At 46.0% G+C, this 12,266-nt stretch overlaps 1 protein-coding gene across 2 annotated transcripts in view; it reads right to left on the bottom strand.

Annotated features, from left to right (window-relative positions):
- The window catches only part of GARNL3 (GTPase activating Rap/RanGAP domain like 3), a 127,095-nt gene that overhangs the window by 20,048 nt on the left and 94,781 nt on the right, over window positions 1-12,266 (bottom strand). For both annotated transcript variants that reach the window (XM_035015772.1, XM_035015773.1), the window contains 5 exons: window positions 9,867-9,978; window positions 4,660-4,758; window positions 4,194-4,310; window positions 3,455-3,630; window positions 1,731-1,889 (listed from right to left, as the gene is read on the bottom strand). In XM_035015772.1, coding sequence (XP_034871663.1) covers window positions 1,731-1,889; window positions 3,455-3,630; window positions 4,194-4,310; window positions 4,660-4,758; window positions 9,867-9,978 — 663 coding nt within the window. The remainder of the gene's footprint in view (window positions 1-1,730; window positions 1,890-3,454; window positions 3,631-4,193; window positions 4,311-4,659; window positions 4,759-9,866; window positions 9,979-12,266) is intronic.

Consider the following 12,266-nt stretch of genomic DNA (forward strand, 5'->3'; position numbering starts at 1 on the left):
TATCAGGGTATTAAATATAAGTAAATAATAACAATCAGCAGAAAAAGCAGGCAAAGTTTTAGGAAATTAGTTGCCAGGGAAGGGACTGATTGAACAAAGATCTTCTGGGCCATGATTTTTCTACCTCTTTTGGCTGGTCACAGGGTTTTGAAAAGTAAGAAGGGCAAGAACTTTTTTTTTTTTTTAAAGATTTTATTCTTAAGTAATCTCTACACAAAACGTGGGGCTCAAACTTACAACCCCAAGATCAAGAGTAGTATGCTGTTCTGACTGAACCAGCCAGGCGCCCCCAAGAAGGGCAAGAACTTTTAAAGCCAAATCGGGCCCTTCCTCCTCAGAAGTTGGCAGGCTGGAAGAGGTTATGGGTTCCCAGTTGCTGGGATGGAGCGGCACTCCTTCCGGCTTTAATTTAGGAAGAGTTTCAGGGCAGACTCATTCTCCTAGGTCTGTACCTGCATCACCTGGCAAGACTTAAAGCATATTGATTCCCACACACCCAGAAATTCTGATTTAATTGATCCGGGGTGGGGTCAGAACACTCATCTTTTTAAAGCCTTCAGGAAGTTGTGGCCAGGGCTGAGAAGCAATGTATACAGGTGGTTCCCAGACTTGTCTGAACTTAAGAATCACCTGAGGATCATTTTAAAAATTCCAAAACCCATATCCACACCCAAGACCAGCAAAATCTCTGGGGTTGGGACACGGGCAGCAATAGCTTTTAAAGCTCCTCAGATGAGTCCAATTGCAGACAAGTTTGGGCACCACCATATATACGTATATATGTATGAGAAACAACAGATGATCTGTGATTGATAATTGTGGAAGGCAAGAAGGTTTCCTAATTATATCTAGATTTTTCTTTTTCTTAAAATCTTGCTCTCATTTGGTATTAAGTCTTAATATAGTAATGAGCAATTTTTTAATGACTATTTGGGTAGGGTGTGCCCTAATATAAGCTGTATTTTTTATTTCTTATAAAGCATAGTCAGAAGGAATTCTGCAGTCTCTTGGACCTAGCTGGACAGGACTGGAGTAAGTTTGTAGGTTTGGAAGTCCTCACCAGGAACTACATTCTCTGTGGGGGCAACACCCCCATTCTTTGGTGTGAGCGCTCACTGCCCCCCACCCCAGGGGCACTCATGTTCAGAACCCACGCAGTCATCTGCAGTATTCAAGTACAGCTGCAGGTGGGCCTCGGGTCTCTTCCAAACCCCAGACACCCCTGCACTCCGCACAGCTCAGGCTGGAGGGAGACACTCTTTCTTTCTCCTCATGGTGTCCCGTCCCTTCCTCCTTTCCTAGGGGGCCTTTACAGGGAGGGACCCAGGGGCTGAACCTGCCCCAGCCACCCAGGCCCCAAGCTGTGAGTTGGCCCGGGCCACGGAGAGGATAAGGCCCTTCTGGAGTGAATGACCAAACAAATGTTCTCATTTCTTTAGTTACTCCGATTGAGCTTTTAGACCCTTCCCGTCTCCTTTATGAGGAAAGATGGAATGGCAGGGGGAGATGTGGAAAAGCTGAGCAGGGCAATGGGGCAATTCAGTTAGACAGGACCGTTCTGACCTACAAGAAGGTGACTTCATGGGATGCAGCCTGAACAGTGTATCACAGAATACTGCTGTGGTCAATTGCACGTGATTTTAAAGAAATTCTCATCATGGCCTCTCGAGGTTAGAAGACGTGCTCCTGGTCTTCTCTGCTTCCCACTTGCCCTCCACCGGTCGACTCACCCTATTGGCCTCCACGTGGTGCAGCCGGAAGGCCTCCCCCGTGCTCTCGTTCACCACGTCGAACTGGTGACGATAAGCCACACAGATGAGATTGTCACTCTCCTCGGTTGGCCCATCTACTAAGGTCATCACCGCGGGAGAGTCGGACAGACAGATCTCCTGTGTGGTTGATGATGACGTGGGAGAAGGGGTCAGGACACAGAGCAGCCATTTTCATATCAACCCCCCACCCCCACCCGCTCCCCCATCCAGTAGCGGGTTCCCTCCCCAGGCTCCTGCAGAGCCCTTTGTTGGAAGGAAAGGTGGGGACAGGGAAAGAGGGGTAGGGATTGTGCCAGACTCCCCCCTCCCACAACCTGTCCTCAAAACCCACACCTGGCAAAACTGATTAGCCCTCAGATAGTCTGGCCCTGTCCTGTGATTTGATAAGAATAGAATAATAGTTGCTAACCTTGTTGAGCACTTAACACAGTGCCAGGTACTGTTCTCACTGGATCCTCAAAATGACCTTATGAAGTAGGTAAGGCTATTATTCTATTTTACGGGTAAGGAGACTGAGGCTCAAAGGTCACATGACTTGCCTACATTCGCATAGTTTATACATGGTGCAGCCAAGATTGGAGCTCAGGAAATCTGATTTCAGAGCTGATAGGCCACATAAATGCATGCTCTACATAAGCAGTCATTAAGAGTGCTAATTACTGTACTAAGAAGACTAACACCTAATTAGAGCAAGATTTTAACTTGTTTTAACGTCACTGTGATGACGGTTCTATCCCCCTAAATTGACTATTAGCAGAAATTGATATGCATAATCAGGAGGCTTTAACTCTGGCAAAAATAATTGCTCAGCTCATCTACAGGCAAAGTCTGCCCTCGGAGCCAATGTTTGACACGGTTCACACCTAATGTACTGAAGTTTTTAAGAAGGTAAGAGATGGCAAGAGCAGGAAAGGGACCCTCAAGGAGGCTTCTCTCACAGGGTCCCACCATGAGTGAATCTGCCAATCCTGCTGGCTCGGGCAGGCAGGACAGCTGGTTTCCCCTCTGCAGCCGCCAAGGCCATGGTCATCTGTTGCTAGCATCCTGCGTTAGCCTCTTAGCGGTCTCCTTCTTTCCGCTCGTGCCCCCCTGGGCCCCCATGCTCATCTCTGTCCAGAAGCCAGAAAGATTTTTGCAAAACCTCCCACTGGTTGATCCCCTCTCACTCAGAGTCGAAGCCAAAATCCTAGCAAAGGCCTTCAGGGGCTCTCCGACCTCCCTGACTTGTTCCCTTGGCTCCAGCCACTGTGGCCTCTTGACCGTGCCTTGCACAGGGCCTTGGGTCCTTAACTGGCTGCTCCTTCTGCCTGGAACCCCCTTTCCCCAGATATCCTCCTCATCTACTCCCATTATTTCCCTTGGATCTCTGCTCAAAGGCAACCTTTTCAGAGAGGGCTTCTAGGACACCCTTTCTAGGACAGATCCCCCGTCCCCACTCCTTGTCCTTTCCTCCCTCAACCCGCTTTACTGTTATCCTCGGGACTCAAAATTAGCTCCTCCTTTGCATCTTCCCGCAACTAGAAAGCCATCTCCACGAGAAGATGCTCGTGGCTGTACCCCTAGTGCCTAGAATAGCACCGCTATTGCGAGACAACCCCAGTGGGTGACAGACCCTGGGTGGAACGAGAATCTGCCTCCTGACTCCTTGGCCAGGAGAGAAGGGATCTGAAGAGCGGACCTACCCGGATGTACTGGAATTCCTCCACAGGTGACTCCAACAGGGGAGATAGCAGGGGGATGCTGGCCACCCCACCTGGCTTGTTGTGCTTCCTCGTGATCAGGAGTAGTTTGTTCCGGATAGCGACGACTATCCTCAGCTCTCTGCTGTGGTGAGTGTTAATGGCATACAGGTGGCAGCCTGGGGAGAGACAGAAATGACGCTGAACATGTGACAGGAGCCTGGAAGCGCCCGGGCCTCGACAGTGTGGCAATACCCAAAGACCCTGGACATTAAGCATAACCCAGGGGACTGCCTGAGAATGTTCTGGCCACCAGGCAAACAGAGGTGTGAAATACAACTTAGGTTGAGTTTCAGGAAAATTAAGGAAGTCGTATTCCCTGTATTCTAGTTTGTGGTCTTAGCTTCACACCCATGACACCATATGAATTAAAGTGACAGGTGAGCAGAGCTCCAGGAACCAGAGGCTAAAAGTCTCTCTTCACAGATTTGCGAACAGAACTCAACTTACCTTCAAAGCTTGTCACACCAGGCCTAGCCTTTCCTCTAGCCTTCCAAATGCTGGGCTACCTCTCAGGCTTCTCTTAGGGAAACAGTGATGCTATCTTGGTGATATTTCCGAGTAAAAACCAAACCAATAAAATCAAATTCCCAATGCACTTTTATTTCCAGTGAAATCTGAGCAGTCCGAGGGAAAAAAAAGAATTGAACAGAAACCACCAAAATACGAAGACTGCCGTCACCTTTTGTTTTCTCCAGCTTGTTATCCCTGCAGTCACACTTGCTCCTCACAGCCTGTTTGCCCTCGATGGCCTTGTGCACAGCACTGAGCCTGAAGACAAAGAGGCGGGCGTCTTTCCCTGGTGAGATAAAGAAGGCGCCGAAGGAGATGGGTGGGAAGACCGGAAGAGCGGATTGTGCAGGAAAGCAACTGCTACAGAACTAGGAGCTGAGGTGTTCTAGAACTGGGAAGAAACCCCACACTGCCTCTACCCAACAGTGCACTGAATGCTGTGCCCCCCACCCTTCTCCCTCACCGACCCCCGTCAGAGAACAAAGGGCCCCCCGGGGATCCTGAGCACTGGCCCCCCAAAAGGCAGTAGCTGGTACGACCCATGCAGTCAGACCGCCGTGACCCTCGAGGTTGGCTGCAGAAGGCTACCTGCTTCCCCCACTCCCAGAGGACATCACCGGGAAAGGGAGTATCACCTTTGTCTGCTCTGAGGATCAGAAGGTCCAGAGTCTCGAGCACATGCATCTGCTTCACTGGCAGGGTTTTGTCAAACACGGGCACTGATGGAAGGTCATCTGGAAGAGGAGACATGGTTCCCAGAACTGAATCCAGCCCACGCTTTCAAAACCTATAAAACGTGCCTATGAGTGGTCCTGGATCCCAGTTCCTTCTGGGCAAGGAACGTCAGCTTCTAGAGCACTGGTTAGGTCAAACACTGTTCTCTCAGCCCAGGGAGAAGGACTGACATTCCCTCCTCTATATTGGAAGCAGAGCAGCGGGGCCTAGAAACTATATTCTTTTCTTCGGTATTCATCAAAGAAAATGCATCATCTCTCCATCCCAGTTTTTACTGGCATTGTACCCAAACGACTGAACAGCAAGTTAAAAAAAAGAAAAAACAAGCTCAGTCATTTCTCTGAAGTATTTTCTTATTTTTATGTAATCTTTGAAATTATGTCACTTCTTAGATTATTTTGTCTCTCCAGAAAGCAAAATTAAAATTTCCCTTTGTATTTATTTATTTTTAAAGATTTTATTTATTTATTTGGCAGAGAGAGACACAGCGAGAGAGGAAACACAAGCAGGGGGAGTGGGAGAGGGAGAAGCAGGCCTTCTGCTGAGCAGGGAGACGGATGCAGGGCTCGATCCCAGGACCCTGGGACCATGACCTGAGCTGAAGGCAGATGCTTAACGACTGAGCCACCCAGGTGCCACTTCCTTTTGTATTTAAACAAATAGAAACACACCCTATTACATGCCTACATCCATATCAACAAGAGTTTACCTATACATTTTCAGTACTTCTCCATAGTGGAATATGAAATCTCCTTTTTAGACAAAAATAAGAGAGAAATGTTGATTAAGTTGCCCAAATAACAGGAAAAAACGAATTGTAACAGAAACATTCAGGAAGAGGTCAGATAAATGGATGATCGACGACATTGCAATGATACGTAGGATTTGTTGTTAAGATTACTTATTGGGAACTTAAATTGCTAGCAAATACCTTGTTCCTGGAGGTCCCCAGGACAGAGAAGGCCAAAAGAAATATTAAGGCTCTTTCATAAGCAAAGGGTCTGTTCTGAGCTTGATGTAGAATCAACGCAAGGCAAAGAGGTCCTGGGATAGTGTAGACATTTCTGGCTGGATAAGTGGCTTATTCTTTATCGGTGCTTTGTCTGACATTTTGGTCTTCAAGGGCTTTATTGTGAGTCTGGGTTTGTTTCTTTGGTTACAATTCAAGTGCATGGGGCCCTGAGGGTCTTGGCTCTTCTGAAATCTGTCTGGTTGGGAGTTCATTCCTCCCTGGGTGGTGCCCAGAGAGAGCAGAGCTTTTGTTGTCGGGAGAGGGTTCATAACTGCTTCACAGGGGACGGCTCTCCTGTTCCTTGCAGGTCTGTGTGGGCTCTGGATTTGTCTGAGCACAGAGCCTGCTAAGCTTTCATCAGACAGAAGGCTCCATTCTAACTGCCCTACATTATCGCGCAAGTGTAAATTCTACGATAGCCCGTCAAACCACTCTCTTCCTCCTCTACCCCAGGCCTCCCTCAACGTAACTGAGTCTCAGGCTTTGTGCTTCTGTTGGGGGCAGACTTGAATTTTCAAAACATGGGATGATCGCGCCAATACCCATTGTCATACCTGACTAAATAACTATGGTTATTTCATTTAAAAAAAATATTTATTCATTTGAGAGAGAGAGAGAGAGAATGCAAGTGGGAGGAGGGGCAGAGGGAGAGGGGAGCACACTCCATGCTGAGCAGGCAGCCTGACTCGGGGCTCAATCCCACCACTCTGAGATCATGACCCTGAGATCATGACCTGAGCCGGAGCCAAGAGTTGGATGCTTAACCGACTGCGCCACCCAGGCGCCCTGGTTATTTCATTTTGTGAGCGGCAGCTAACATACACGGAGGGCATCCTGCATGCCAGGCTTCAGGGCTGAGCGCTTCACACGTTATTAACTGAAATGCCCCAACGACCCTCTTAGGTAGGAACTTCTAATACTCCCATTTAACAGAGGAGGATCTGAGGCTCAGAGGTGCTAATAGCTTGTCCAGGGTCACATCTTGAACATGTGGAACCCAGGTCCGTGCGGGGACAAAGCCTGTATTCTTAGCCTAAAAGCAGCACTGCTCCCCCATGGATGGATGGGGCCACCGCACGAAACAATACTGTAAGGAATTCATAAACGACAGAAGCGCCTCATCTGACATTTAAGACAGAGGGATACTGTGTATAGAATAAATTAGCATTTATTCTCCATCAAATCTTTCTCAGGTGGCTGAACAGGTAGTACAGGAAGGGGAAGGAAGCAAGGATTTGAGAAAGTGACATGTAACTTTAATGACTCTTTCATAGCCATGTTTTCCTCCTTGTAATCTCTTTATGAAGCCCTGATCTTTTAGAGCTGGATTTTCTCTGCAAACCCAAAACAAATGGTCATGGCATCTTTCATCAGCATTTAGTCTCCCTTCAAAGAAGCTTTTGCTGCACTTAGAATACAAAGGACCTTGAGTTTTAATAGCGACCTTGATAGAAGCAGACTCCCAAGGGGGTAGGTCTAATGAAATTAAGCAGACGCTAATGGGATACAGTGGAACCAGGCCTGAAAGGAAATGGAGAGATTCACTCATGGAAACGATTCATAATGTGATTAAGTATCGACAAGAAAAAAGTAAACAAAGAAATAACAAGAACATTCAGGATTCAAAGCACAATGAGGAATACAAAGAAAGCCTTAGGGTTATTCTCTTCTTACAAAAGCAAATAGGGTAGCAGAGCTGCTTATCCAGGGAATGAAAACAATAATCTGAGAAATAAATCCAAGCTCGTGGGGGGTATATATGGCTACCATCTGTGTTAGACGACTTCCCTCAAATTGGAAGAAAAGAAATTTCCTGGCACATCACAGAAATCCTTATATTTAACACCTCCATTAAATTTTGGACCCATAAAGATGAAAATTTCAGCAGGGGACTTGGTAATCTTGGTTTGGATTTTACATTTAAAAAAAGAGAAGCAACTCAAATAGAATTTTGTTGTTGTTGTTTTTTAGACAAGCCTTACAAATAGCCATTATAAAGCATATTTTCTTGTTCCTAAAAAGAACAAACAGGTAGAATATAACTTCCTTTCGACCAAAACATTTCTCAAAATTATTTGCTCAGGACTATATTTTTGGAAACCTGTGTTAAGGTAAAGACAATAACATGGGTAGAGTTTAATTTAATTAATTTATTTATTTTAAATATTTTATTTATTTATTTGATAGAGAGAATGCACAAGTAGGCAGAGCGGCAGGCAGAGGGAAAGGGAGAAGCAGGCTCCACGCTGAGCAGGGAGCCCGATGTGGGGCTCCATCCCAGGACCCTGAGGTCATGACCTAAGCTGAAACCAAGAGTTGGATGCTTAACTGACTGAGCCACCCAGGTGCCCTGAGTTTAATTTGATTTTAATAAAATGCAGCTGGTTTAGTGGACAGAGTGCTGAATTAGCAATCACCTCTGAGTTCCAGTTCCAGATGTGCCACTAACCAGCTGTGTGATCTTGGGCAAGACACATTGTTTCTTTCGTTTCTTCATCCATAAAATGAAGAGACAAAGAGAGGAAGAGACCAGACTAAATGTCTAAAGTCTGTTTTTTTTATTTTTTAATAAATTATTTTATTTGGTTGCACCTTTGGCAACATCTATAGACTTTGTTTCCTTTTTAGAACGTTCACAGGGATATCCTAAATATAGTAACTGTTGTTTACTAAGTTACTATTATGTGCCAGACACTGACCTAAGCACTTAGCATGGGTCTTCATAATTTCCACAATCCCTTCCTGGAGTTATGATCATTAGTCCCAGTTTGTTTATTTTGTCTGTTTCCATTATTGTAAACTAGTTTTCAGCCGCTTAAAAATATCCCCCCCGCTTCAGAGAAACCTGAAGCTCATAGAGGTTCAATTTTCTTCACGATCACAAAGATGCTCTGTTTTATAATTTCTAAAGTTAAATATTTAATTTAAATTCTCAGTTCATAAATTTTAGATTATCTGTCTTTTAGTAAATATATACATACATACATACATATATACATATATATACATATGACAGATGAAGTAACAGATGGAGTCAGAAATAAGTCCATTATAAAGCCTGGTCTGCCTTTCTTGTTTTCCCACACAAGGCACCTACTTCCACTTCCCAAGGGCCTGGCGCATAGCAGGCACTTAGGAAACCACACTGACAGTGTCAGAGGAGGGAGTGAAGGTCGTGGCCAAGGATGGGAAGATGTCGCCCGCCGTTTTAGGCCATTATGTCACTCTCAGTGGTGGAGTTTAGGAATCCCATAAAACATCAGTATGGTAACGGAGACTGGGCAGCCTGCTTCTGTGCTGTGGAGAATGTGCCCTTGGAAGACACTGTCTCTATGCCTACAGCTCCCCCGGAAGCCCCAGGAGATGACTTGCTACCAGTGTTTAGCCCCTTTAACATTCATCGGGAGTCTGGAAAAATCCAAAGGGGCCTCCTGTTGGAAGGGACCACACAGTCCTCGAGTCTAAATGAAATCCCCATCTGAAGTTGAACTTTCTCTATAGCATCCTTGCCAAGGGCATGTCCCACTGCTGGCTGATCTATGGTGGCAGGGAACTGACCACCTCCCCAGGCACACTGATCGACCTGATTGTCAAAAAGTTTGATTTTATATTAAGTTGAAATCTGTCTTCCCGTCAAATCTTTCTATTTCTGTATGCAACAAAACTGGGTTATCTAAGATTCTTATTATTTGTTTTGGACACCAAAATACTTTTTGAATCAGAAACCCTAAAAAAAGAGAAAGAGAGGGCATGTCTCTGAGATAGGAGCTGTTGATTTAAGGTAAAATGTTAAAATCATGGTAAGTATTGGCCAAAAAGGAGATCTTTTTGCAGGTCATTGATGCTCACAGACTAATCAGATTTGGGGAAGGCATGAACCTGTCATGCATGACTCACCCTCTGGCTTGCTCGTTCAGAACATATTCCCTCTGCTTGTCCTGAAAAGAAGGGGTTAATTTGGTAAGGAGAGGAAACTTTGCTAACCTCACTGCTGATGACACATTTATCTACGGGGAGTTGACTGGCTGTCACGCATCTTAGAAGTCCTACAAGTTACACAAACAAAGACATTTGAACGAGCAGCTACTCACTAACCATCCACTAGCAAGACGCCAGCATCAGTGGAAACCAGCAGGGCCTGGCCCCAGGGATCCGCGCACACAGCTTCGTGAGGGAAATCACTGCAGAAACACTGCGGCTCCCAAGGCTGCAAGGCATCAAAAGCGGTGGGAAGTAAGCTCCAGAAGGACTATCCCGCGGCCCCTCGGATGGAAACGTACAGTACGCCACCCGAGACCAAGCCCAGATACCCGCTCAACTCGGGGAGCCAAAGGGGCCCTGCACTCAGCTACCTTTCTTTGTTTTTTTTTCCCTTATGTTTTCAAAAAATATTTTAAAGTAATCTCTACACCCAACATGGGGCTTGAACTCATGACCCTGAAGAGTCACACGCTCCACCGACTGAGCCAGCCAGGTGCCCTTCAGTTACCTCTCTTAAGAAGAAAAGTCTCTTTTCAAATAAATATGCAGTCGGAAAAGAGGGAAGTCACATGTTTCTGGCACCATGACCTGTCTCCGTATGTAATAATCTTCCTTGGGAGCAACCAAATGGTAACGTCTTCTAAGCAAACATTTTACCTTAATACCTGAAGTTGGACCAACCAATTGTTGCCTATTTTTTGATAAATTTACACGAGCTCATCACCAAAGGAAGACCCACATAACTCCACAAAAATGTCAGATTTGTGTTGCTGATTCAGTAAAATTATCAAGTCCTACACAATGCAAGAAGTTGATATTGCCTTAACATGGAAATGCTTATTGACCCACTTAAGTCTACAAAATCTTAAAAAAATAACATGTTTGTGAGAATATGAAAGGTGCTGCCTGAAACCTACTCATGCTCCCTGCATGATGTAGTCATACCACATGAACTCTTCCCCTTCATCTCATGCTTGGTTCTGGCATCAGAGTTAGCCCTCCCTACGGCTGCCCCAGAGCTGTGCGGGGATGCCTAGAGCCAGGAGGCTTGGCCTCAAAGGACAAAGACGTTTTTGGAGCTTCTCAGGGACAAGTCAAAGTTTCACATTTGCACTTTTACTCTCAATCAGATGTGCTCCCTGGGGATGGTACAAGACCCCACGTATGCACGTGGGTGTGCACGTGCGCATCGCGTGAGTTCATGTCCGAGTACTGAAAGTAGAAGTGGTGGCAGTGCGGTTACCTTCTAGGGTGTCATTTGGGGTGAGGGTAAATACTGTGTGTATTACTGCTCTCTTAGAAAAGTATGTTGTCCCTTCAAGAAACTCACAAGCCTCAGAAGAAATCTACTTGCTAAGATGAGGTTCAAGCCCGTTCTGGAAAGATCACACAAAGAATGTGAAGACGTTTTACAACCTAGAAAGGGCTACACAAGGGCAGAGGCCATTAACTGGAATGGCATTTCTCTAAGAAGATGTCTGGGAATTCTGACTCCGTGACCTACAGCAGGAAGACATGAAGAAGCAAAGCCACTATGAACGTCAGCTGGGAGACAGACACAGACATGTGAGCATTAGGTAACACCAAGACATAAAAACCAACTCTTAATAACAAAACGTTCTCTGAGCAGAGAACACAAATTTAGACCACTTAGGCAGAACAGGGGTTCTTAACCCAGAAGATCTAAGGGTCCTAGAGGATCCATAGGAGCTTGAGGAGGCATGTGAAGCCCTGAAATTGTATTCAGAATGTTGTATACATGTGCCTTCCTTACATTTTAACGGGCTAGTGTGTGCGTGTGTGCGTGTGTGGGGGGGGTGTCCACTGCTTTCATGCGTTCTCAAAGGGGCCGGGGACTCCAGGTTGCCTGAGGACATCACGTAGGAAGTGTCAGTGATGGGAACTCACACCTGGTCCCACAGAGGCTCCACTCTGAGGACTGATGGCATTTGCCACTGCACTGGATTCCCTTCTGCCAAGTGAGGGGCTTGGTGGAGACTCTGCAGGGCAAGGATGTGGCCTACGTGCAGGACTCCCTCCTTGCTGGACCCTCTAAGAACATTAACACAGCACATGAACTGATGGATGCCTAGGAGGTTGACAAAGCCTCTTCTTTGGAAATAAAACACTCTTGGGAGCAGCATGCGGGACTCTGGCCTCTGCGGAACCAGTTGCACAGAAGTCCGTGAGGGCCTCTAGGCCAGTGTTTCTCCAAGGCAGGCCTGTGGCTCACTGGCAGGTTCTGAACGGATAGAAAAAATGGAAGTTCTTTCTTTGCTCTTCACCAGTGAACAAGTTACATTTCCACAGACTTTCATTTTTATGTATGCCTAAGAACTTCCTATCAAGAAGGTTACTAAATCCTGCTGGAATTTGGTATTTATGGAGCTCTTGGGAACACTGCAAATTCTACCATTCACACCAATGAGCCGATAGTGGGAATTTATGCACCCTTTGGATTGCCATCAGTCTGGTCTGAAATTGGTTGTGGTTTTCTAACATCAGTTGTATTTT

Source organism: Mirounga leonina, unplaced genomic scaffold (assembly GCF_011800145.1).
Source record: "Mirounga leonina isolate KUSES-001 unplaced genomic scaffold, KU_Mleo_1.0 Mir_170, whole genome shotgun sequence".
Lineage (NCBI taxonomy): Eukaryota > Metazoa > Chordata > Mammalia > Carnivora > Phocidae > Mirounga > Mirounga leonina.